Source organism: Bombina bombina, chromosome 12, assembly GCF_027579735.1.
Source record: "Bombina bombina isolate aBomBom1 chromosome 12, aBomBom1.pri, whole genome shotgun sequence".
Classification (NCBI taxonomy): domain Eukaryota; kingdom Metazoa; phylum Chordata; class Amphibia; order Anura; family Bombinatoridae; genus Bombina; species Bombina bombina.
In genome coordinates, this window is record NC_069510.1 from 76398990 (window position 1) to 76426981 (window position 27992).

The following is a 27992-nucleotide window of genomic DNA, read 5'->3' on the forward strand; positions in this document are numbered from 1 at the left end:
AGCTTGGCGTTCTGTCGAGACGCCATGAGATCTATCTCTGGTTTGCCCCAACGTGGAAGTATTTGGGCAAAGACCTCTGGATGAAGTTCCCACTCCCCCGGATGAAAAGTCTGACGACTTAAGAAATCCGCCTCCCAGTTCTCCACTCCCGGGATGTGGATTGCAGACAGGTGGCAAGAGTGAGACTCTGCCCAGCGAATTATCTTCGATACTTCCATCATTGCTAGGGAGCTTCTTGTCCCTCCCTGATGGTTGATATAAGCTACAGTCGTGATGTTGTCCGACTGGAACCTGATGAACCCCCGAGTTGCTAACTGGGGCCAAGCCAGAAGAGCATTGAGGACTGCTCTCAATTCCAGAATGTTTATTGGAAGAAGACTCTCCTCCTGATTCCATAGTCCCTGAGCCTTCAGAGAATTCCAGACAGCGCCCCAACCTAGTAGGCTGGCGTCTGTTGTTACAATTGACCAGTCTGGCCTGCTGAATGGCATTCCCCTGGACAGATGTGGCCGATAAAGCCACCATAGAAGAGAATTTCTGGTCTCTTGAATGGAATGAAGGACACGGCATGCATTTTGAAGTTTTGTTAACCTGTCCTCTGTCAGGTAAATCTTCATTTCTACAGAATCTATCAGAGTCCCCAGGAAGGGAACTCTTGTGAGTGGAAAGAGAGAACTTTTCTCTTCGTTCACTTTCCATCCATGCGACCTTAGAAATGCCAGTACTATCTCTGTATGAGATTTGGCAGTTTGAAAGCTTGAAGCTTGTATCAGTATGTCGTCTAAGTACGGAGCTACTGAAATTCCTCGCGGTCTTAGTACCGCCAGAAGAGTGCCCAGAACCTTTGTGAAGATTCTTGGAGCCGTAGCCAGTCCGAATGGAAGAGCTACAAACTGGTAATGCCTGTCTAAAAAGGCAAACCTTAGATACCGGTAATGACTTCTGTGAATCGGTATGTGAAGGTAAGCATCCTTTAAATCCACTGTGGTCAAGTACTGACCCTCTTGGATCATGGGCAAAATTGTTCGAATAGTTTCCATCTTGAACGATGGAACTCTTAGGAATTTGTTTAGGATCTTTAAATCCAAGATTGGCCTGAAGGTTCCCTCTTTTTGGGAACTACAAACAGATTTGAGTAAAACCCTTGTCCTTGTTCCAACCGCGGAACTGGATGGATCACTCCCATTAATAAAAGATCTTGTACGCAGCGTAGAAACGCTTCCTTCTTTGTTAGGTTTGTTGACAACCTTGACAGATGAAATCTCCCTCTTGGGGGAGAGGATTTGAAGTCCAGAAGGTATCCCTGAGATATGATCTCTAACGCCCAGGGATCCTGAACATCTCTTGCCCAAGCCTGGGCGAAGAGGGAAAGTCTGCCCCCCACTAGATCCGGTCCCGGATCGGGGGCCCTCAATTCATGCTGTCTTAGGGGCAGCAGCAGGTTTTCTGGCCTGTTTGCCCCTGTTCCAGGACTGGTTAGGTTTCCAGCCTTGTCTGTAGCGAGCAACAGCTCCTTCCTGTTTTGGTGCAGAGGAAGTTGATGCTGCTCCTGCTTTGAAATTACGAAAGGAACGAAAATTGGACTGTCTAGCCTTGGCTTTGGCCTTGTCCTGAGGCAGGGCATGACCTTTACCTCCTGTAATGTCATCAATAATCTCTTTCAAGCCGGGCCCGAATAAGGTCTGCCCTTTGAAAGGAATATTAAGCAATTTAGATTTAGACATAACATCAGCTGACCAGGATTTTAGCCACAGAGCTCTGCGTGCCTGAATGGCGAATCCTGAATTTTTAGCCGCAAGTTTAGTTAAATGTACTACGGCATCTGAAATAAATGAATTAGCTAACTTAAGGAATTTAAGTTTGTGTGTGATGTCATCTAGTGTGGATGATTGAAGTGTCTCTTCCAGAGACTCAAACCAAAATGCTGCTGCAGCCGTGACAGGCGCAATACATGCAAGAGGTTGCAATATAAACCCTTGTTGAACAAACATTTTCTTAAGGTAACCCTCTAATTTTTTATCCATTGGATCTGAAAAAGCACAGCTATCCTCCACTGGGATAGTGGTACGCTTAGCTAAAGTAGAAACTGCTCCCTCCACCTTAGGGACCATTTGCCATAAGTCCCGTGTGGCGGCGTCTATTGGAAACATTTCTCTGAATATAGGAGGGGGTGAGAAAGGCACACCGGGTCTATCCCACTCCTTAGTAACAATGTCAGTAAGTCTCTTAGGTATAGGAAAAACGTCAGTACTCGTCGGTACCGCAAAATATTTATCCAACCTACACATTTTTTCTGGGATTGCAACTGTGTTACAATCATTCAGAGCCGCTAATACCTCCCCTAGTAACACACGGAGGTTCTCAAGCTTAAATTTAAAATTTGAAATGTCTGAGTCCAGTTTATTTGGATCAGAACCGTCACCCACAGAATGAAGCTCTCCGTCTTCACGTTCTGCAAACTGTGACGCAGTATCAGACATGGCCCTTGCATTATCAGCGCACTCTGTTCTCATCCCAGAGTGATCACGTTTACCTCTTAGTTCTGGTAGTTTAGCCAAAACTTCAGTCATAACAGTAGCCATATCTTGTAATGTGATTTGTAATGGCCGCCCAGATGCACTCGGCGCTACAATATCACGCACCTCCTGAGCGGGAGATGCAGGTACTGACACGTGAGGCGAGTTAGTCGGCATAACTCTCCCCTCGTTGTTTGGTGAAATATGTTCAATTTGTACAGATTGACTATTTTTTAAAGTAGCATCAATACATTTAGTACATAAATTTCTATTGGGCTCCACTTTGGCATTAACACATATAGCACAGAGATATTCCTCTGAATCAGACATGTTTAACACACTAGCAAATAAACAGCAACTTGGAAATACTTTTCAAAGTAATTTACAAATAATATGAAAACGAACTGTGCCTTTAAGAAGCACAGAAAATATTATAACAGATAAAATAATTAAGTTATAGCATCAATCTTTGTCAGAATATACAGTTTTAGCAAAGGATTGTTCCCCTCAGCAAATGATAACTAACCCAGGCAGCAGAAAAAAATACACAAATAAACGTTTTTTATATCACAGTCAATACAATCAGCACAGCTCTGCTGTGAATGATTACTTCCCTCAAAAAAGACTCTTGAGATCCCTGAACTCTGTAGAGATGAACCGGATCATGCAGGAAGAAAATGAACCTCTGACTGAGTTTTTCTGATGCATAGTGAAAGCACCAAAATGGCCCCTCCCCCACACACATAACAGTGAGAGGGATCAGTGAACTGCTCTAATTTAAATCAAAACTATTGCCAAGTGGAAAAAAAGTGCCCAAAACATTTTTTCACCCAGTACCTCAGAGAAAAAAACGTTTTTACATGCCAGCAAAAAAACGTTTTACCTCAATAATTAATTGTCATTTAAAACCTATTGCAAGTCCCTGCAAAATAGGTTAAGTCTATGTATACAGTTTAAAAGCCAGAGAAGTACCATTTCCCAGAAAACTGAAGTGTAAAATATACATACATGACAGCCTGATATCAGCTACATCTACTGCATTCAAGGCTGAGTTTACATTATAACGGTATGGCAGGATTTTCTCATCAATTCCATGTCAGAAAATAATAAACTGCTACATACCTCTTTGCAGATTAATCTGCCTGCTGTCCCCTGATCTGAAGTTTACCTCTCCTCAGATGGCCGAGAAACAGCAATATGATCTTAACTACTCCGGCTAAAATCATAGAAAAACTCAGGTAGATTCTTCTTCAAATTCTACCAGAGAAGGAATAACACACTCCGGTGCTATTATAAAATAACAAACTTTTGATTGAAGATATAAAAACTAAATATATCACCATAGTCCTCTCACACATCCTATCTAGTCGTTGGGTGCAATAGAATGACTGGAGGTGACGTAGAGGGGAGGAGCTATATAGCAACTCTGCTGGGTGAATCCTCTTGCACTTCCTGTAGGGGAGCAGTTAATATCCCACAAGTAATGATGACCCGTGGACTGATCACACTTAACAGAAGAAATACACACTTTTTCTAACTTTGACTCCCAAAATCTGTTACACATCTACAACCACCAAAAAACACCCATGCTAAATAGTTTCTAAATTTTGTCCTGAGTTTAGAAATACCCAATGTTTACATGTTCTTTGCTTTTTTTGCAAGTTATAGGGCAATAAATACAAGTAGCACTTTGCTATTTCCAAACCACTTTTTTTCAAAATTAGCGCTAGTTACATTGGGACACTAATATCTTTCAGGAATCTCTGAATATCCATTGACATGTATATATATTTTTTTAAGAAGACATCCCAAAGTATTGATCTAGGCCCATTTTGGTATATTTCATGCCACCATTTCACCGCCAAATGCGATCAAATAAAAAAAATGTTCACTTTTTCACAAATTTTTTCACAAACTTTTAGGTTACAAACAACTCATGAAATTATGGTATAAATGGTGGTAAATGCTTCTCTGGGATCCCCTTTGTTCATAAATAGCAGACATATATGGCTTTGGCTTTGCTTTTTGGTAATTAGAAGGCTGCTAAATGCCACTGCGCACCACACGTAAATTATGCCCAGCAGTGAATGGGTTAATTAGGGAGCATGTAGGGAGCTTCTATGGTTAATTTTAGCTCTAGTGTAGTGTAGTAGACAACCCCAAGTATTGATCTAGGCCCATTTTGGTATATTTCATGCCACAATTTCACCGCCAAAAGCAATCAAATAAAAAAAAAATTGTTCACTTTTTCAAACTTTAGGTTTCTCACTAAAATTATTTACAAACAGCTTGTTCAATTATGGCACAAATGGTTGTAAATGCTTCTCTGGGATCCCCTTTGTTCAGAAATAGTAGATATATATGGTTTTGGCGTTGCTTTTTGGTAATTAGAAGGCCGCTAAATGCTGCTGCGCATCACACGTGTATTATGGCCAGCAGTGAAGGGGTTAATTAGGTAGTTTGTAGGGAGCTACAGGGTTAATTTTAGCTTTAGTGTAGAGATCAGCCTCCCACCTGACACATCCCACCCCCTGATCCCTCCCCCACCCCACAATTGTCCCCGCCATCTTAAGTACTGGCAGAAAGTCTGCCAGTACTAAAATAAAAAGCTATCTTCGAATATTTATTTTTAATAGCATATTTACATATGCTGCTATGTAGGATCCCCCCTTAGCCCCCAACCTCCCTGATCCCCCCAAAATAGCTCCCTAACCCTCCCCCTCTGCCTTATTGGGGGCCATCTTGGGTACTGGCAGCTGTTTTTTATTACTTTGTTTTTATTTTTATCTGTAGTGTAGCTTCCCCCCCACAGACCAATATCCCACCAGCCAAACCGATCATCAAATCAAATAAAATTCCCCCCTTTATCCCCACTTCTAACTAAAAAATTTCTGTAGCGTAGTGGTTCCCACCCGCTCCCTCCCCGTGCACGCGCCCGCCCGGCCTCCCCGTGCACGTGCGCGCCCCGGTCTACCCCGCCCATGATCCCGCCCCACGCCGCATCACAAAGGCCATCGATGGCTGCCATCCGCCTCCCACAGCGGCTCCTACCCACCAACGAACTTAGCCGTTAATGTCCGGTGCAGAGAGGGCCACAGAGTGGCTCTCTCTTCATCGGATGGCTAAAAATGGTTATTGCAGGATGCCTCGACATCGAGGCATCACTGCAATAACCGGAAAGCAGCTGGAAGCGAGCAGGATCGCTTCCAGCTGCTTTCCACACCGAGGACGTGCAGGGTACGTCCTCAGGCGTTAACTGCCTTTTTTTTTGAGGACGTACCCTGCACGTCCTCGGTTGTTAAGGGGTTAAAGGGACATGAAACCCCATTTTCTCCTTCTTTTTTTCTATCTTATTCAGATAGAACGTGATTTAGAAAAAAATAATACAATTTACATATTTTATCTTATTTGCTTCATTTTCTTGGTAGCCTTTGTTGAAAACCTAGGTAGGTTTAGGAGCAGCAATGCATTACTGTGAGCAAGCTGCTGATTGGTTGCTGCACATAAATGTCTCTTGTCATTGTTTCACCAGATGTGTTCAGCTAGCTCCTGGTAGTGCATTGTTGTCCCTTCAACCTAGGATACCAAGAGAATGATGAAAATTGGATAATAGAAGTAAATTGGGAAGTTGTTTAAAATCGCAAGCTCTATTTCAATAATGAAAGAATAAATGTGGGTTTCATGTCCCTTTAAGTAGAATCAAAAACAGGAAGTCATCAGCCGTATTGCTTTAAAATCTGTAATTATAATGTTTTTTTCTTTTCATAGGGGCTCTGCTTGGGCAAACACTATATCTCAGTATATCCAGATGATTTTGTTGTTTCTTTATATCATATGGAAAAAACTTCATGCAGACACCTGGGGAGGTAAGCAGCAGATTCTCTTAGACCTCATTACTGGCATCTAGTAGTAAAAGATCTTTACCTTCATGAGAATACAATCTGCACTGCTAATTCCCATCTCTGAATCCTCAGAATCCCTGAGCAGGCCAGAGATGTATAGGATCCATGCAAGGGAATAGATTAGTCTTCCAAAAAAACATAAATTATGCTTACCTGATAATTTCATTTCCATTGAGTGGAGAAGAGTCCACGGCTTCATTCATTACTATTGGGAATTGAGAACCTGGCCACCAGGAGGAGGCAAAGACACCCCAGCCAAAGGCTTAAATGCAGAGGGAACCAGGGAAACAGGGTACTAGGAACAGTAGGAGAAATATCAGGGTATAAAAGGTGCCAGAAGATTATTAAATTTAGGTCCCCCCTACGGAGATACGGGTGGGAGCCGTGGAGTCTCCTCCCCTCGATGGAAATGAAATTATCAGGTAAGCATAATTTATGTTTTCCATCTAAAGGGGAGGAGAGGCCACGGCTTCATTAATTACTATTGGGAACATATACCCAAGCTGTAGAGAACACTGAATGGAACCGGGAGGGTAAAAGGCGGACCCTATTCTGAGGGCACCACAGCCAGCCTGTTGAATGAGCCGTGATCCTCTGAGGAGGCTTATGACCCGCTGTCTCATAAGCCAAGCGAATCAAGCTCCTCAAACAAAATGACAAAGGAGTAGCAGAGGCCCTTTGCCCCTTGTGCTTCCCAGAATACACCACAAAGAGAGATGTAGACTGTAATTTGTAGTCTGAAGATAGAACTTCAAGGCATGAACCACATCCAAGTTATGAAGTAACCTCTGATTAGAAGAAGGGTTAGGACGTTAGGACACAAGGAAGGAACAACTATTTCCTGATTGATGTTACGGTTAGACACCACCTTGGGGAGAAACCCCAACCCAGTGCGATGGACAGCCTTATCCGTATGAAACACCAGATGCGCACCGATGCAATAGCCAACAGGAAAAGAACCTTCCAGGACAAAATCTTAATGTCAATGGAATGCATAGGTTCAAACAGAACCCTCTGCAAAACCTTAAGGACTAAGTTTAAGCTCCAAGGTGGAGCCGACTGTCTAAAGACAGGTCTGATTCTAGACAGAGCCTGAACAAAAGATTGGATGTCAGGGAGCTCAGCAAGTCTCCTATGCAACAAAATTGATAACGCCAAAATCTGTCCCTTTAAGGAACTAGCGGCAAGACCTTTCTCCAAACCCTCTTGGAGAAAAGCCAGAATCCTGAATACCTTCACCTTGTGCCAAGGATATCCATGCTTCTCACACCAGGACAAGTAAGTAATCCACACCTTATGGTAGATGCGACGAGTGACTGGCTTCCTTGCCTGAAAGAGAGTATCAATGACACTTTCAGAAAAGCCTCTCTTGGCTAAGACTAGGAGTTCAATCTCCATGCAGTCAGCCTCAGAGAATCTAGATTTTGATATTGAAAGGGGCCATATGACAGCAGATCCCTGCAACAGGGTAACCTCCACAATGGAGAGGATGAGATCCCCACCATATCCGCAAACCACTTCCTCCGCAGCCATGAAGGAGCAATTAGAATGGCCGAGGCCCACTCCTGTTTGATGCGTGCCACTACTCAAGGTAGAAGTGGTAGCGGTGGAAAGATGTAAGCTAGGCTGAAACCCCAGGAACCACTAAGGCATCTGTCAGCTCTGCCTGGGGATCCCTGGACCTCGACCCATATCGAGGCAGCTTGCAATTGAGTCTGGACGCCATGAGATCTATCTCCGGTATTCCCCATCTGTGACAAATCTCTGTAAACACCTCGGGTGAAGAGACCATTCCCCCGGATGGAAGGATTATCTGCTGAGAAAATCCGCTTCCCAGTTGTCCACATCTGGAATGTGAATCGCTTAGAGCGAGCAGTCGTGGGACTCTGTCCACTCCAGAATCCGAGACACCTCCATCATTGGGCGGAAGCTCCTCGTTCGCACCCGATGGTTGATGTAAGCCACTGAGGTAATGTTGTCGGTCTGGAATCTGATGAAACTGACTGACTCCAAAGAAGGCCATGCCTTCAGAGCATTGTATATTGCTCTCAGTTCTAGGATGTTGATCGTAAGGAGAGACTCCTCCCTGGACCACCTTCCTTGTGCCATTCTTATTTTTTTTTTTGAGGTTAAAGGTAAGGTTTACAAACCAAATGTGTCAATAAATTCTATACATAGATAATAGTGTCTAGACACATCATTAACAGACATTAAATAACAGATACAACTCATTCAACTGACAGTATGTAGAGTAACAATACACATAACTAGCCTGTTGTACTTTAAGCCCTCCATAAGGCATATGAGGCCACTCTTGGACCTTCTAGGACTATCAAAAACACAAAGCTATAGAGGATTATCTAGGACAGTGTGAGACTACTCTTGAGTCTCAAATGGGAACCTCTTTTTTTTGTTATTTTATATACTATAAATATCAAGGCGTTCCTGATCAATATCAGAGGAGGAAACTGTGCTACTTTCTTATATAGTATAACTCTCATCTGATTATAACAGGCAGCCTTCAATATAACTTAATATAGGGCCGGGAGCTGGTCTATGTCGCTAATGCTGAGTTGCTGGGCTGAGAGAGCTGCAAGGCGGCGTAGGGATGTAAAAGTGAATACATATGGCCAATGAGGACCTTTGTTAGAAAATGGGGAAGTTTAGTATATAGCCTTACAGAGAGACATATCTATAGTTCGGTATAGTATGACATGCACAGGATATATAACACATTGGTTCTAAGGTGGTCTTACTCATAGACACTTTTAAAAACTATAACTAGAACAGTGACATTCGCATAGTACAAAATACGATTCTAGGATGGAACTTGATAACCTGAAGGGAGCAATATAAATAGTTATAACCAAATAAAGTACCCTGTATCATTATTATTTCAAGAGGGTCCATTACTATTATGTCTCAGGTGGTACAGAGTGTCTGCTATGCGAAGTCAGTGTAACCAGGGCCAGGGTGTGGGGAGAGTATATGGATCAGCAACAGAATTTATTTTGCATATATTGAGCTTAATGTTAGCTTTATGACTGACAACATATCACATAGATACGGTGCCCCAGTTATCTCAGCGGTATCATAAGCATTAAAGAAACTATGGTTGAATTCACTTTGCATATATAGAACTCCATGTTAGCTCCATGACTGACAACTAGTCACAGCTATACAATGTCCCAGGGAACTCATCTAATTCTAGTAGGTCCTTCTAGCTCCTACTTTACATAAATACAGAATGTCTTGCTGTCTCGGCCACCGACATTCGACTATAATCAAATTGAAGCATAAAATGTGGCTACTGTTGCTAACAGGGTATAACATCTAGAGCTATGTTCTATATTGTCCCTCTGAACTATTCAGCCCACATGTGGTCAAAAAAGCAATTTCAAGTCATATATACAGATAAGGTTTAGGTGTCAGGGCAGAGTTAGGGTGACTCTGGGAAGGCACAACATTGCAAAACATATGGACACCCACTCAACGATGTCATAGGAATAAGGTGCAGGAAAAAGGTGGTACAAGCTACCTCTGACTATGGTATTTAAACAGCTGAGTTTTAGATTATAACAAGTTATGCAAATATATACATATCAAAGAGGTCAAAAAAGGCATATACTCAAATGTAAAAATTAAAGAGACCTGTCTCACTGAATAGGGACACAATAACAAACATGGGTGAAATTACTGTCGACCATTCCACATACTGATAATTTCAGTTTTAGGGGTTCAATAAAGAGCCAGATGATTATATGAGTATTATGGAACATAGTAATATTCGTGTCCAGTAAACCCCTGTGGATTAAGGTGCAAGCAGTAACTGCAATGTCCGTATCTTAATTTGGTGTGGGATTTCCAAAATCTAACAGTTAATGCTGTCATGCTGAAGTCCCAGAGGATACTAATAAATTACTCACATACGGGTAGAATGTAAAATGAAACTGCTTAACCCACTCCAGATCTCTGAAAAAACTGTGAGTTAGAAACTCTTCTGCTGTGTTGGGGGTTCCCAAAGGCTATAAGTTGTCTTTGCTTAGGTGTCAAATCCAGCGACTCTGTTATCACAAAATTACTGACAGTCTGCATCTCTAGCCCAATAATGGGGGACAAAGGACTCCTGCTGTACAGATTTCTCACCATCTCCCATTGCAGCCAAGGGGGTGAGGTTCAATGCTCTCTGTCTTCTGTAGTAGCCAGGCATCGCCAACTCACTTGGAATCTACTCTCCTCGTACATGGTCAGCTGCTGAACCATAAGCGGCTCTGATAGAGACAGTGCGGTCACAGATGTATTCAGGCTAATCGGGGCTTTAACCTCTCGTGCTGTGAGCAATGTAGAGCTTTGCTTTGAAGTGGCCCCTGGCGCCGTGCCAGCTAGTAATCCGCTGCCGATGTTGATCACGCTTAGTGTCTCAGTTTTCTGCAACTGTAGGACTCTGCAGATCTCTTGTTCCAGCTCCTCAAAATGATTCCGGATGTGAGACTGCATCACCCTTTCCCATAGATCTATAGCGGCCATTGTTAACTCCATGACAGGTCTCCGTCCAGCAGATCTCCACCGCTTTCTGAATTAGTCTGCAGAGATGGTATTGCTGTATATAAAAAGCTGTTGCTACTCTAGTTCTTGCAGTTATGGTTTCCCTCTGTTTACGGATTAAAAGTAGCACAGTGTGCGCAGTTTTCTTTTAAACTGACCAGGGGGGGGGGGAGTTAGAGGTCTAAAAAGTTAGGCCACCACCACGACATCCAACGGTCCAGACTAGGTTTCCGACTTGTGTATAGTTCCAGCAGGAGTAACATTTAGTGTAGAAATTATTTGCCCATACTTTGCTTGTTTTTCAAGAAGAAAGTTCTTGGTAAAGTTGTAGATAAGTGGCGGTTATCTTTTTTAAGTACGGAGCTACTAGTTTATGTGACTGATCATGGCTGCCGTCTGGACACCCCCCCCCCCCTTGTGCCATTCTGGCACCCCAGACAGCTCCCCATCCTGTCAGACTGGCGTTCGTGGTCACAATCTCCCAGGACGGTCTCAAGAAGGATGACCCCATGGATAGTTGCTCTGGATGGTTCCACCAAGACACCAAGAGAGGGAGTTCCGAGTCTGAGTATCCATGGATATCATCTGTGATAGATCTTAATGATCGCCGTTCCACTGTCTCAACATGCACAATTGAAGAAGAGGTCTGAGATGGGACCTGGCGAATGGGATGACATTTATGCTTGACACCATGAGACCTATCACTTCTATACATTGAGTCACCGATGGGCTTGTGGAGGAATGAAGAGCAAGACAGGTTGACGCAAGCTTCCTGCATCGCTGATCCGTGAGAAATATATTCATGGACATAGAGTCTATTATAGTACCCAGGAACTCTACCCTGTTGCTGGGAACCAGGGAACTCTTTCCTGAGTTGATCTTCCAACCGTGAGATTGGAGCAGAAGAATAGCCCTCGAATGATCCTCTGCAAGGCTGAACTACTGCGCCTGAATTAGGATGTCATCAAGGTAAGGTGCCACCACTATGCCCCTGGATCTGGCTACTGCAAGCAGCGCCCCCAGAACCTTTGTGAAGACTCTCAGAGCCGTCACCAGACAAAAAGGAAGGGCCACAAAATGGAAGTGTTGGTCCAGAAACGCAAATCTTAGGAACCTGAAGTGGTCCCTGTGAATTGGTACATGAAGGTAAGTGTCCATCAAATCTACACTTGTCATAAACTGTCCCTCTTGAACTAGGTGCAGGATAGGTCTGATCGTTTCCATTTTGAAACTTGTTTAAACCCTTTAGGTCCAGAATCTGGCGGAACATGTCCTCCATCTTTGGAACCACAAAAAGGTTGGAATAGTACCCTAGACCCCTCTATGCTAGGGGTACTGGTACAATAACTCAGAGAGAGGCGAGATCTCTTACACACTTTAGAAAGGCCTCTCTCTTCTCTCGTCTTGACGACAGGTTTGACAGGGGGAATCTTCCCTCTGGCGGATGGGATCTGAACCCTATCCTGTAGCCCTGAGAGACAATTTCTAGAACCCAGGGGTCCTGAACGTCCTGCAACCATGCCTCTGAGAATTGAGATAATCTGCCCCCTACGTGATCCGGAGACTGGTTGGGGGCCGCCCATTTATGCCGATTTAGTCTCGGCGGGTTTCTTGCTCTGCTTAAACTTGTTCCAAGAATGAGCCAGTTTCAAAGGTCCCTTTGACTGGTCCGCTTTTGCGGCAGGTTGCTGGCGCTGGGCCTTGTCCGCACGAAATGGAAGAAAAGTAGATCCCTTGGGCTTAGCCTTCTTATCATGCGGTAGGAAAGCGCCCTTGCCTCCCGTGACCGTGGATATGAGCTTAATGGTTTCAGTGGTTGAAATTTAGCAATATTTTAAAAAAAGATGACTTTTTAAAGCCAACCATTGTAAATTTAAATCTGCAAGATATTATAAACTGCATTGTTAATCTTCACACTAGGGCAAATTATCACAAAGTTTAAAAACAGATTTGTCACATTAAATGAAGATTAAACATTTAAATAGTATGAAAATTTAAAGAATGATGTGTCTAAATGTTAAAGGGACACGAAGCCATCATTTTCTCATTTGTGATTCAGACAGAGCATGCCATTTTAAACAACTTTGTAATTTGCTTCTATAATAAATTTTTCTTTGCTTTTTTGGTATCTTTTGTTGAAAAGCAGGGAGGTAAGCTCAAAAGCGTGCATGTGTCTAGAGCAATATATTTGTAGGGCTTTACAGGCACATATGAAAATTAAGGCCAGATTAGCTCCCCTTAATGTAATCACAGTGCCTCCCTCCACCTGTCGTGCCTATTAGTGTGCACCTAGGTAATCCCACTACTGTCCAGGGGGTAGTAACCCCCACTTTGGGAACCTCTGCTCTAATGCATAAAGAACATTTTATTATTGCTTTATTAAGTCTCTTTCAATGTGACAAAGCAAAGGTATTCCTGGTTTCAGCACCTCGATGAAAATTGGAAATGTATTATTTTTACTCCCTTCTCAAAGATAATGATTGCAAGGATGGATGGGAAAAGACTCTCTTTCCCAGAATGCTTTTCGTTTAACAAGAGAATGCAGAGGTGTTTTTTTTTTTATGTCCTCTTTTTGAAGAAACATAATAAAAACAGTAACTGCACTGTCCCTTTAAGTTGTTATCTGTATGGCCTGAGGTAGGGGTAGATCTAAACCTCAAAAGGATATGAAACAAAATATATAAAATAAACATAAAAAGAATCGGATTGTGTATGAAGCTACTGCCTACAGCTAGATAAGCAAGCAGATATTATAGAACTTGTATTCTATTGTCACATTATTTTTGGAGCAAAAATCCTCTGCTGCGCATGGGCATTAAACTAACTGTGGATATTATAGGTATCTTCTAGCAACACTTCAAAAAACTGCTACTTTGCCTTCCTGTAGAGACCACAGCCCGGTTTGTGGGGTTGTGACAGAAAGATCCTTCACAAATTAATGCACATTGCAATGATTTCTATCAACTATAACCCGCTGCTTAGTGCTTTTTTTGTTACAACAATGAAACAGACAAGGATGGGGGGTGAGCAATACAGACCAAAAAGCTATTAATGGGGGTAGGTGGTGCTGCTGTGGTTTTCCTTTATATGCCCCTGGACCAGCAATGTTCTGCACTGCTGTCAATCGCAGCATATGTGAAAGGGAAAAACACTTCTAAACCACTGATGAGCAGGATAAAAAAAGTGTTATGTGCAAATAGAGTTTACTGTATATATAAAACATTTTTTTTATTATTACTAAATACACATGCATGCAAATAACCTTGCACACACACGTGTACCACACACATAACACACGTGAGTGCACAACACAGATACACACTTGCATGTAAACACGCATGCACACATACAAACACCCATAAACGTGCATACACACAAACACATTCACACATTTTCACCCACACACATTCATACATATACACACATACCTGCACACAAACAAATGCAATCTCACATACATATGTACATACACGCACATGCACATACACAAAACAGCCAAACTAAATGCATAATTTTACGCTTGCATGAGGAACGACATCACAGCTATGATTTTTACTGCACTTTGTGACTAACATTGTGCAAAAAAGACAAGGGCCTCTATTTATCACAGGTCTTGCAGACCTGATCCGACAGTGCGGATCAGGTCCGCAAGACCTTGCTGAATGCGGAGAGCAATACGCTCTGCGTATTCAGCATTGCTCCAGCAGCTCACAAGAGCTGCTGGTGCAAAGCCGCCCCCTGCAGACTCGCAGCCAATCGGCCGCCAGCAGGGAGGTGTCAATCAACCCGATCGTATTCGATCGGGCTGAATTGCGGCGATCTCTGTCTGCCTGCTCAGAGCAGACAGACAGGGTTATGGAGCAGTGGTCTTTAGACTGCTGCTTCATAACTGCTGTTTCTGGCGAGTCTGAAGACTCGCCAGAAACACGGGCCATCAAGCTCCATTCGGAGCTTGATAGATAGGCCCCAATATATGCTATTGTAAACAGTACAAAATAGTTTTTCTTTTAAGAGGTCAAGGCTGATGAAATATAAAATATCTCCTAAAGCTGGAAAAGTATTATGTCATGGATTGGAAAAGCGCAAACAAATTGCCCCTACATTAGGTTATCACACCACTAAATCATATGAGAAGCTCACGATAAATTTTGGAGTTTTCCAATGAAATGTTATAGTTTACAATTTGAGAATTTCACAAAAAGCCTTTGGATGAACTTTACATGGAAATTATGATTATGATGAGAAGTAGAAGGAAATCTGAATTTTTTAGGGTGGGGGGGGAACAAATAAAAATATTATATATAAATAATATAAATATAATTGTTTCAAACGTAAACTGTACAACATGACATCTTTTTTGTAATTTCCTTGAAATCATATTAAAATATATTTACACATACAAGACATGTTATCAGACAAAAACTTTGTTGCAGATTAATCATTTGTCACAGAATTTTTTTTATGTCATCGGATATTCGGTTCAGCTTGTATGAAGTACAGTAGCCAATCTATTTTGGTATGTTAAGTTTCTCCAATCAGGATCAACTAGTGAATAAGTTTTCCTACTTGCACATGCCTATTTGTGCATGTGCAATTTGAAATAGCCAAGTGAAAAATATTACATGCACTGCTAAACTGTCATACATAAAAACAGCTTACTGTGAAAGAATAAAGTTGTGGGCGGAGCTTGGCGGCCATTTCCGTCTGCTAAGAAATTATAATTATTTAAAAGTTTCATGTACTTCTTACAAGCTCATAGATGTGGAACCTGTTGCAAGAAGCGTGTCTGGTATCTAACAATATGTAATAAAGAATAAGTATTGGGTCTAGTCTTTTCCTTTAAGGATTCTAACTGAGCATACAATTTTATACAATATTCCAATTTACTTATATTATCAAATTTGCTTCACTCTCTTGTTATCCTTTGCTGAAGGAGCAGCAATGCACTATTGTGAGTCAATGACAAGAGGCATATATGTGCAGCCATCAATCAGCAGCTAGCTCCCAGTAGTGTATTACTGCACCTGAGCCTACCTAGGTATGCCGTTTAGCAAAGTGAACAAAGCAAATTAGATAGAAGCATATTGGAAAGTTGTTTCAAAATGCATGCTCTATTTGAATTTTAAAAGTTTAATTTTATAATTTAAAATTGTACTTGCTAGTGCTACTGCTACAAGCCAACCGCAGCACAAAAAACATAATTTATGCTTACCTGATACATTTATTTCTCTTGTAGTGTATTCAGTCCACGGGTCATCCATTACTTATGGGATATATTCCCTTCCCAACAGGAAGTTGCAAGAGGATCACCCAAGCAGAGCTGCTATATAGCTCCTCCCCTCACATACCATATCCAGTCATTCGACCGAAACAAGACAAGAAAAGAGAAACCATAGGGTGCAGTGGTGACTGGAGTTTTAATTAAAATTTAGATCTGCCTTAAAAAGACAGGGCGGGCCGTGGACTGAATACACTACAAGAGAAATAAATTTATCAGGTAAGCATAAATTATGTTTTCTCTTGTTAAGTGTATTCAGTCCACGGGTCATCCATTACTTATGGGATACCAATACCAAAGCCAAAGTACACGGATGATGGGGGGGGACAAGGCAGGAACTTAAACAGAAGGAACCACTGCCCGTAGAACCTTTCTCCCAAAAACAGCCTCCGAAGAAGCAAAAGTGTCAAATTTGTAAAATTTTGAAAAAGTGTGAAGCGAAGACCAAGTTGCAGCCTTGCAAATCTGTTCAACAGAGGCCTCATTCTTAAAGGCCCAGGTGGAAGCCACAGCTCTAGTGCAATGAGCTGTAATTCTTTCAGGGGGCTGCTGTCCAGCAGTCTCATAGGCTCAACATATTATGCTACGAAGCCAGAAGGATAGAGAGGTTGCCGAAGCTTTTTGACCTCTCCTCTGACCAGAGTACACGACAAACAGGGAAGAAGTTTGACGAAAATCTTTAGTTGCCTGCAAATAGAACTCCAGGGCACGGACTACGTCCAGATTATGTAAAAGTCGTTCCTTCTTTGAAGAAGGATTAGGACATAATGATGGAACAACAATCTCCTGATCGATATTCCTGTTAGAAACTACCTTAAGTAAAAACCCAGGTTTAGTACGCAGAACTACCTTGTCTGAATGGAAAATCAGATAAGGAGAATCACAATGTAAGGCCGATAACTCAGAGACTCTTCAAGCCGAGGAAATAGCCATCAAAAACAGAACTTTCCAAGATAAAAGCTTAATATCAATGGAATGAAGGGGTTCAAACGGAACCCCTTGAAGAACTTTAAGAACCAAGTTTAAGCTCCACGGAGGAGCAACAGTCTTAAACACAGGCTTAATCCTAGCCAAAGCCTGACAAAAAGCCTGGACGTCTGGAACCTCTGCCAGACGTTTGTGTAAGAGAATAGACAGAGCAGAAATCTGTCCCTTTAACGAACTAGCAGATAAGCCCTTTTCTAAACCCTCTTGTAGAAAGGACAATATCCTAGGAATCCTAACCTTACTCCATGAGTAACCCTTGGATTCGCACCAATATAAATATTTACGCCATATCTTATGGTAAATTTTTCTGGTAACAGGCTTCCGAGCCTGTATTAAGGTATCAATAACTGACTCCGAGAAGCCACGCTTTGATAGGATCAAGCGTTCAATCTCCATGCAGTCAGCCTCAGAGAAATTAGATTTGGATGTTTGAAAGGACCTTGTATTAGAAGGTCCTGCCTCAGAGGTAGAGACCATGGTGGACAGGACGACATGTCCACTAGGTCTGCATACCAGGTCCTGCGTGGCCACGCAGGCGCTATCAGAATCACCAATGCTCTCTCCTGTTTGATCTTGGCAATCAGTCGAGGTAGCATCGGAAAAGGTGGAAACACATAAGCCATGTTGAAGACCCAAGGGGCTGTCAGAGCATCTATAAGCGCCGCTCCCGGGTCCCTGGACCTGGATCCGTAACAAGGAAGCTTGGCGTTCTGGCGAGACACCATGAGATCCAGATCTGGTTTGCCCAAACGATGAATCAGTTGAGCGAAGACCTCCGGATGAAGTTCCCACTCCCCCGGATGAAAAGTCTGGCGACTTAGAAAATCCGCCTCCCAGTTCTCCACGCCTGGGATGTAGATCGCTGACAGGTGGCAAGAGTGAGACTCTGCCCAGCGAATTATCTTTGAGACTTCCAACATCGCTAGGGAACTCCTGGTTCCCCCTTGATGGTTGATGTAAGCCACAGTCGTGATGTTGTCCGACTGAAATCTGATGAACCTCAGTGTTGCTAACTGAGGCCAAGCTAGAAGAGCATTGACTATTGCTCTCAACTCCAGAATATTTATTGGGAGGAGTTTCTCCTCCTGAGTCCATAATCCCTGAGCCTTCAGGGAGTTCCAGACTGCGCCCCAACCTAGAAGGCTGGCATCTGTTGTTACAATTGTCCAATCTGGCCTGCGAAAGGTCATCCCCTTGGACAGGTGGACCCGAGAAAGCCACCAGAGAAGATAATCTCTGGCCTCTTGATCCAGATCTAGTAGAGGGGACAAATCTGAGTAATCCCCATTCCACTGACTTAGCATGCATAATTGCAGGGGTCTGAGATGCAGGCGCGCAAATGGTACTATGTCCATTGCCGATACCATTAAGCCGATTACTTCCATGCACTGAGCTACTGATGGGCGTGGAATGGAATGAAGGACACGGCAAGCATTTAAGAGTTTTGATAACCTGGCCTCCGTCAGGTAAATTTTCATTTCTACAGAATCTATCAGAGTCCCTAGGAAGGAGACTCTTGTGAGTGGTGATAGAGAACTCTTTTCCACGTTCACCTTCCACCCATGCGACCTCAGAAATGCCAGAACTATCTCTGTATGAGACTTGGCAATTTGAAAACTTGACGCTTGTATCAGGATGTCGTCTAGGTACGGCGCCACCGCTATGCCTCGCGGCCTTAGCACCTCTAGGAGTGAGCCCAGAACCTTTGTAAAAATTCTCGGGGCCGTAGCTAACCCGAAGGGAAGAGCTACAAACTGGTAATGCCTGTTTAGAAAGGCAAATCTTAGGTACCGATAATGATCTTTGTGAATCGGTATATGAAGGTAGGCATCCTTTAAATCTACTGTGGTCATGTATTGACCCTCTTGGATCATGGGTAGGATGGTTCGAATAGTTTCCATTTTGAATGATGGAACTCTTAGGAATTTGTTTAAGATTTTTAGGTCCAAGATTGATCTGAAGGTTCCCTCTTTCTTGGGAACCAGAAACAGATTTGAGTAAAACCCTTGCCCTTGTTCCGTCCGCGGAACTGGGTGGATCACCCCCATTACTAAGAGATCTTGCACACAGCGTAGAAATGCCTCTTTCTTTATTTGGTTTGCTGATAACCTTGAAAGATGAAACCTCCCTTGTGGAGGAGAAGCTTTGAAGTCCAGAAGATACCCCTGAGATATGATCTCCAACGCCCAGGGATCCTGGACATCTCTTGCCCAAGCCTGGGCGAAGAGAGATAGCCTGCCCCCCACTAGATCCGTTTCCGGATCGGGGGCCCTCACTTCATGCTGTCTTGGGGGCAGAAGTAGGCTTTCTGGCCTGCTTGCCCTTGTTCCAGGGCTGGTTAGCTTTCCAGCCCTGTCTGTAACGAGCAACAGGTCCTTCCTGTTTTGGAGCGGAGGAAGTTGATGCTGCTCCTGCCTTGAAGTTACGAAAGGCACGAAAATTAGACTGTTTGGCCTTTGATTTGGCCCTGTCCTGAGGAAGAGTATGACCCTTACCTCCAGTAATGTCAGCAATAATTTCTTTCAATCCGGGCCCGAATAAGGTCTGTCTTTGAAAGGAATATTAAGCAATTTAGATTTAGAAGTCACGTCAGCTGACCAGGATTTAAGCCATAGCGCTCTGCGCGCCTGGATGGCGAATCCGGAGTTCTTAGCCGTTAGTTTGGTTAAATGTACAACGGCATCAGAAACAAATGCATTAGCTAGCTTAAGTGCTTTAAGCTTGGCCATAATCTCATCCAATGGAGCTGTGCGAATGGCCTCTTCCAGAGACTCAAACCAGAATGCCGCAGCAGCAGTGACAGTGAAAGGATCTTTTCTTAAGGTAACCTTCTAATTTTGTATCCATTGGATCTGAAAAAGCACAACTATCCTCCACCGGGATAGTGGTACGTTTAGCTAAAGTAGAAACTGCTCCCTCCACCTTAGGGACCGTCTGCCATAAGTCTTGTGTGGTGGCGTCTATTGGAAACATTTTTCTAAATATCGGAGGAGGGGAAAAGGGCACACCGGGTCTATCCCACTCCTTGCTAATAATTTCTGTAAGCCTTTTAGGTATAGGAAAAACGTCAGTACACACCGGTACCACAAAGTATCTATCCAACCTACATATTTTCTCTGGAATTGCAACCGTGTTACAATCATTCAGAGCCGCTAATACCTCCCCTAGCAATACACGGAGGTTCTCAAGCTTAAATTTAAAATTAGAAATCTCTGAATCCGGTCTCCCTGGATCAGATCCGTCACCCACAGAATGAAGCTCTCCGTCCTCATGTTCTGCAAATTGTGACGCAGTATCGGACATGGCTCTCACATCATCAGCGCGCTCTGTCCTTAACCCAGAGCTATCGCACTTGCCTCTTAATTCAGGCAATTTAGATAATACCTCTGTCATAACAGCAGCCATGTCTTGCAAAGTGATTTGTATGGGCCTCTCTGATGTACTTGGCGCCACAATATCACGCGCCTCCTGAGCGGGAGGCGAAGGTACTGACACGTGAGGAGAGTTAGTCGGCATAACTTCCCCCTCGTTGTCTGGTGATAATTTCTTTACAGATAAAATTTGACTTTTATTCAAAGTGACATCAATACATTTAGTACACATATTTCTGTGGGGCTCCACATTGGCCTTCAAACTTAGGCCTAGATTTGGAGTTCGGCGGTAGCCGTCAAAACCAGCGTTAGAGGCTCCTAACGCTGGTTTTGGCCGCCCGCTGGTATTTGGAGTCAGTGATTAAAGGGTCTAACGCTCACTTTTCAGCCGCGACTTTTCCATACCGCAGATCCCCCTACGCCATTTGCGTATCCTATCTTTTCAATGGGATCTTCCTAACGCCGGTATTTAGAGTCGTTTCTGAAGTGAGCGTTAGAGCTCTAACGACAAAACTCCAGCCGCCTGAAAATAGCAGGAGTTAAGAGCTTTCTGGCTAACGCCGGTTCATAAAGCTCTTAACTACTGTACCCTAAAGTACACTAACACCCATAAACTACCTATGTACCCCTAAACCGAGCTCCCCCCACATCGCCGCCACTCGATTAAAATATTTTAACCCCTAATCTGCCGACCGCCACCTACGTTATACTTATGTACCCCTAATCTGCTGCCCCTAACCCCGCCGACCCCTGTATTACATTTATTAACCCCTAACCTGCCCCCCACAACGTCGCCGCCAGCTACTTAAAATAATTAACCCCTAATCTGCCGACCGCAAAGCGCCGCCACCTACGTTATCCCTATGTACCCCTAATCTGCTGCCCCTAACACCGCCGACCCCTATATTATATTTATTAACCCCTAATCTGCCCCCCTCAACGTCGCCTCCACCTGCCTACACTTATTAACCCCTAATCTGCCGAGCGGACCGCACCGCTACTATAATAAAGTTATTAACCCCTAACCCGCCTCACTAACCCTATCATAAATAGTATTAACCCCTAATCTGCCCTCCCTAACATCGCCGACACCTACCTTCAATTATTAACCCCTAATCTGACGACCGGAGCTCATCGCTACTATAATAAATGGATTAACCCCTAAAGCTAAGTCTAACCCTAACACTAACACCCCCCTAACTTAAATATAATTTACATCTAACGAAATAAATTAACTCTTATTAAATAAATGATTCCTATTTAAAGCTAAATACTTACCTGTAAAATAAATCCTAATATAGCTACAATATAAATTATAATTATATTATAGCTATTTTAGGATTAATATTTATTTTACAGGCAACTTTGTAATTATTTTAACCAGGTACAATAGCTATTAAATAGTTAAGAACTATTTAATAGTTACCTAGTTAAAATAATAACAAATTTACCTGTAAAATAAATCCTAACCTAAGATATAATTAAACCTAACACTACCCTATCAATAAATTAATTAAATAAACTACCTACAATTACCTACAATTAACCTAACACTACACTATCAATAAATTAATTAAACACAATTCCTACAAATAAATACAATTAAATAAACTAGCTAAAGTACAAAAAATAAAAAAGAACTAAGTTACAAAAAATAAAAAAATATTTACAAACATAAGAAAAATATTACAACAATTTTAAACTAATTACACCTACTCTAAGGTATCCAATCAGCCAATCAGATTGAGCTCGCATTCTATTGGCTGATCGGAACAGCCAATAGAATGCGAGCTCAATCTGATTGGCTGATTGGATCAGCCAATCGGATTGAACTTGATTCTGATTGGCTGATTGCATCAGCCAATCAGAAAATTCCTACCTTAATTCCGATTGGCTGATAGAATCCTATCAGCCAATCGGAATTCGAGGGACGCCATCTTGGATGACGTCCCTTAAAGGAACCGTCATTCGTCGGGAGACAACGGAAGAAGAGGATGGATCCGCGTCGCCTGCTTCAAGATGGACCCGCTCCGCACCGGATGGAAGAAGATCGAAGATGCCGCTTGGAGAAGATGTTTGCCGGTCCTCTTCTTGCCGGATAGGAGGAAGACTTTGGAGCCTCTTCTGGACCTCTTCAGCCACCGGATGATGGATCGCCAACCCCCGCTTGGGTTGGATGAAGATGTTGGAGCCAGGACGGATCGGTGATACCTGGATGGTGAAGACAAGGTAGGAAGATCTTCAGGGGCTTAGTGTTAGGTTTCTTTAAGGGGGGTTTGGGTTAGATTAGGGGTATGTGGGTGGTGGGTTGTAATGTTGGGGGGGGGGGTATGGTATGTTTTTTTTTACAGGCAAAAGAGCTGAAATTCTTGGGGCATGCCCCGCAAAGGGCCCTGTTCAGGGCTGGTAAGGTAAAAGAGCTTGTAACTTTTTTAATTTAGAATAGGGTAGGGAATTTTTTATTTTGGGGGGCTTTGTTATTTTATTAGGGGGCTTAGAGTAGGTGTAATTAGTTTAAAATTGTTGTAATATTTTTCTTATGTTTGTAAATATTTTTTTATTTTTTGTAACTTAGTTCTTTTTTATTTTTTGTACTTTAGCTAGTTTATTTAATTGTATTTATTTGTAGGAATTGTGTTTAATTAATTTATTGATAGTGTAGTGTTAGGTTAATTGTAGGTAATTGTAGGTAGTTTATTTAATTAATGTATTGATAGGGTAGTGTTAGGTTTAATTATATCTTAGGTTAGGATTTATTTTACAGGTAAATTTGTAATTATTTTAACTAGGTAACTATTAAATAGTTCTTAACTATTTAATAGCTATTATACCTGGTTAAAATAATTACAAAGTTGCCTATAAAATAAATATTAATCCTAAAATAGCTATAATATAATTATAATTTATATTGTAGCTATATTAGGATTTATTTTACAGGTAAGTATTTAGCTTTAAATAGGAATAATTTATTTAATAAGAGTTAATTTATTTAGTTAGATGTAAATTATATTTAAGTTAGGGGGGTGTTAGTGTTAGGGTTAGACTTAGCTTTAGGGGTTAATACATTTATTAGAATAGCGGTGAGGTCCGCTCGGCAGATTAGGGGTTAATAATTGAAGGTAGGTGTCGGCGATGTTAGGGAGGGCAGATTAGGGGTTAATACTATTTATGATAGGGTTAGTGAGGCGGATTAGGGGTTAATAACTTTATTATAGTAGCGCTCAGGTCCGCTCGGCAGATTAGGGGTTAATAAGTGTAGGCAGGTGTCGGCGACGTTGAGGGGGGCAGATTAGGGGTTAATAAATATAATATAGGGGTCGGCGATGTTAGGGTAGCAGATTAGGGGTACATAGGGATAACGTAGGTTGCGGCGGTTTACGGAGCGGCAGATTAGGGGTTAAAAAAATATGCAGGGGTCAGCGATAGCGGGAGCGGCAGATTAGGGGTTAATAAGTGTAAGGGTAGGGGTGTTTAGACTCGGGGTACATGTTAGAGTGTTAGGTGCAGACGTAGGAAGTGTTTCCCCATAGGAAACAATGGGGCTGCGTTAGGAGTTGAACGCTGCTTTTTTGCAGGTGTTAGGTTTTTTATCAGCTCAAACAGTCCCATTGTTTCCTATGGGAGAATCGTGCACGAGCACGTTTTTGAGGCTGGCCGCGTCCGTAAGCAACTCTGGTATCGAGAGTTGCATTTGCGGTAAAAATGCTCTACGCTCCTTTTTTGGAGCCTAACGCAGCATTTGTTTGAACTCTCGATACCAGAGTTAAATTTATGGTGCGGCCAGAAAAAAACCCGCGGAGCGTTAACAGCCCTTCTACCGCCAAACTCCAAATCTAGGCCTTAGTGAACAAACAGATTCATCTGTGTCAGACATGCTTAAACAGACTAGCAATGAGACTAGCAAGCTTGGAAAAACCTTGCAAATAAGTTTACAAGCAATATAAAAAACGCTACTGCGCCTTTAAGAAGCACAAAAAATCGTCACAGTTGAAATAACAATGAACCGAATCAGTTATAGCAACCAAATTTTCACAGTAAATGTATTAAGTTAGCAAAGCATTGCACCCACTAGCAATGGATGATTAACCCCTTAATACCCAAAAACGGATAATCAATTTAACAATTAACGTTTTTATCACAGTCAAACACACTGTCACAGGTCTGCTGTGACTGATTACCTCCCTCAAAATGAATTTTGAAGACCCCTGAGCTCTCTAGAGACGTCCTGGATCAAGGAGGAAGAAGCAGGAAGACTGTAACTGAATTTTTACTGCGCAAAAAAGCGCTAAAATAGGCCCCTCCCACTCATATTACAACAGTGGGAAACCTCAGTTAATCGTTTCTATATAGAAATAAACGACAGCCATGTGCAAAATCATGCCCCAAAAGATTTATCACCAAAGTACCTCACAAAAAAACGAATAACATGCCAGTAAACGTTTTAAACATGCACTTTAAAAGTTAGGTAGTGTTAATAATAAGCCTGCTACCAGTCGCTTCTACTGCAGTTAAGGCTCATACATTACCTCAGTATTAACAGTATTTTCTTAGTCAATTCCATTCCTTAGAAAATTACTTATTGTACATGCATTCATCAGCCTGATCAGGGCCGGTGCTAGGATTTTTGGCTACACAGGCAAAAACACATTTTGCCGCCCCCCCCCCCATATATACCCTGCCATTACTGCTTCTTAACAAAATGTTAACAAAATGTTCTAGTAATGTGTAACAGCTATAATAGTTCATTTCTACATAACAATGTGCCAAAGTGGTGGCTCTGCACAACATAGCAGGTAATTTTTCCTGCACACACACATACATATATATTCATACACATACATATTTGTACACAAACATTCACATTTATACACATATATTTACACACACATTTATACACACACATTTACATTTACACCCTCACACATACATATTTATACATAGTCATGCACACATATTTACACACATCTATACACACATAAACACACATATTTGCGCACACAAACAACCACATTTATACACACATACACACACAGATACGCACAAACATACATACATACACAATGACAGACACACACATTTGCCTGTAATGTATAATGTGTTAATTATCTTCCCAGCATGACCTCTGCAAATTATTACAAAATAAAAATTTAACTGTGCTTTATAAACTCAAACTATAGAAAATGGACAAATAGTTACTTGGAAATTCCAATATAAATTTTTGTGCAAAAAACATTTTTTTTGTCTTGTATAGTAGTTTTTTATATTAAATACATATTTATATTTTATCTTCATTTATAAAATGTTGCATCACATTAAAATGTATTTTACCACATATTATTTGGTCTGCCTGCGTTACATCTGAATCACTATATTGTCTGCTACTAGTCCTTGGTTTAGATTCCCCTTTCTTTCTCCCTCTGGCCTCTCCCATGCTTTGTTTGCCCCCCTCCTCAGTTAAAAGCTACAAAACCAGCCGTACTCACCATAGGCACCAGAGTCACTCACAGAGTGCTGCACCTTCCCACCCCCAGTTCTTTTTAACCTCTTGTCTGCACTGCGCATTGCCCCATCTTGTTTTCTGCCTACCTCCTCCCAAGTCATAAATTAAATACAGATTTTTATTCTGCCAGTGCCTCCAGTCCAGACAGTCTTCCCCACATTTCCCATTCGGAATGTTCAAATAATTCTGCAGTTTTTTCCATCTTTTATCTCAAATACCCCCAGTTTGATTTCCTCTCTACTCTATGCAAATTAATTAGCAATGCATATGGTAAAATTCAGCTGGAATGAAATCTGACCGCCATCCTACCTCTCATCATGATCTCACTCCTTCAGTACCGTGTACCGCTCCTGGTCTGGCCATCTGGGTGGGTCTCACCACGTCCCGTGGCTGCTCGCATGTGATGTTTCCCTCTCAGAGTCTTGGCTGGCTCCACCACCTCCAGGCTCCACAGTCCACATCACTGACTGACAGTCTCTGATGGCGTAAGGCATAACACTGCGCAACTTGAGCTCTGCTTCCACACACCCTCCCCATCCCCTGCCCATGCTGCCTGTCCACATTCAGTAGTTTCAGGCTCAGCTTAGCCAGGAGGGGGCGCTGGTGCAGAATAGAAAGGATAAGGATTCAACGCGCAGCTGTGTCCTAGTCCTACTCCGAAAAGTCAGTCAGTGTGCTGGTGCGTGCGCACATAATTTTTCCCTCACGCTGTTATTAAATAAAGACTCAATGTTAGATTACTGACAGTAACAAAGGAATAAGAGGTGCTTGGAATTATTTCATACAATTTGAAATTTGTTAAACAATGCAGTGCTGCAGTTGGTTTGGCCAGTAGGACGCTTGGTTCTATAGGAATAACAGAATTTATGTTTACCTGATAAATTACTTTCTCCAACGGTGTGTCCGGTCCACGGCGTCATCCTTACTTGTGGGATATTCTCTTCCCCAACAGGAAATGGCAAAGAGCCCAGCAAAGCTGGTCACATGATCCCTCCTAGGCTCCGCCTACCCCAGTCATTCGACCGACGTTAAGGAGGAATATTTGCATAGGAGAAACCATATGTTACCGTGGTGACTGTAGTTAAAGAAAATAAATTATCAGACCTGATTAAAAAAACCAGGGCGGGCCGTGGACCGGACACACCGTTGGAGAAAGTAATTTATCAGGTAAACATAAATTCTGTTTTCTCCAACATAGGTGTGTCCGGTCCACGGCGTCATCCTTACTTGTGGGAACCAATACCAAAGCTTTAGGACACGGATGAAGGGAGGGAGCAAATCAGGTCACCTAAATGGAAGGCACCACGGCTTGCAAAACCTTTCTCCCAAAAATAGCCTCAGAAGAAGCAAAAGTATCAAATTTGTAAAATTTAGAAAAAGTGTGCAGTGAAGACCAAGTCGCTGCCTTACATATCTGATCAACAGAAGCCTCGTTCTTGAAGGCCCATGTGGAAGCCACAGCCCTAGTGGAGTGAGCTGTGATTCTTTCAGGAGGCTGCCGTCCGGCAGTCTCATAAGCCAATCGGATAATGCTTTTAATCCAGAAGGAGAGAGAGGTAGAAGTTGCTTTTTGACCTCTCCGTTTACCAGAATAAACAACAAACAAAGACAAAGTTTGTCTGAAATCCTTAGTAGCTGCTAAGTAAAATTTGAGAGCACGAACTACATCCAAGTTGTGCAACAAACGTTCCTTCTTTGAAACTGGATTAGGACACAAAGAAGGCACAACTATCTCCTGGTTAATGTTTTTGTTAGAAACAACTTTTGGAAGAAAAACATAATTTATGCTTACCTGATAAATTCCTTTCTTCTGTTGTGTGATCAGTCCACGGGTCATCATTACTTCTGGGATATAACTCCTCCCCAACAGGAAATGCAAGAGGATTCACCCAG

General features: G+C 42.3%; 1 protein-coding gene across 1 annotated transcript in view; it reads left to right on the forward strand.

The window, feature by feature from the left end:
• LOC128642779 (multidrug and toxin extrusion protein 1-like) overlaps positions 1-27992 on the forward strand; it is a 585931-nt gene that overhangs the window by 282067 nt on the left and 275872 nt on the right. Inside the window, exon 9 of the mRNA XM_053695580.1 lies at positions 6285-6382. Within this exon, the coding sequence (XP_053551555.1) occupies positions 6285-6382 (98 nt within the window). The remainder of the gene's footprint in view (positions 1-6284; positions 6383-27992) is intronic.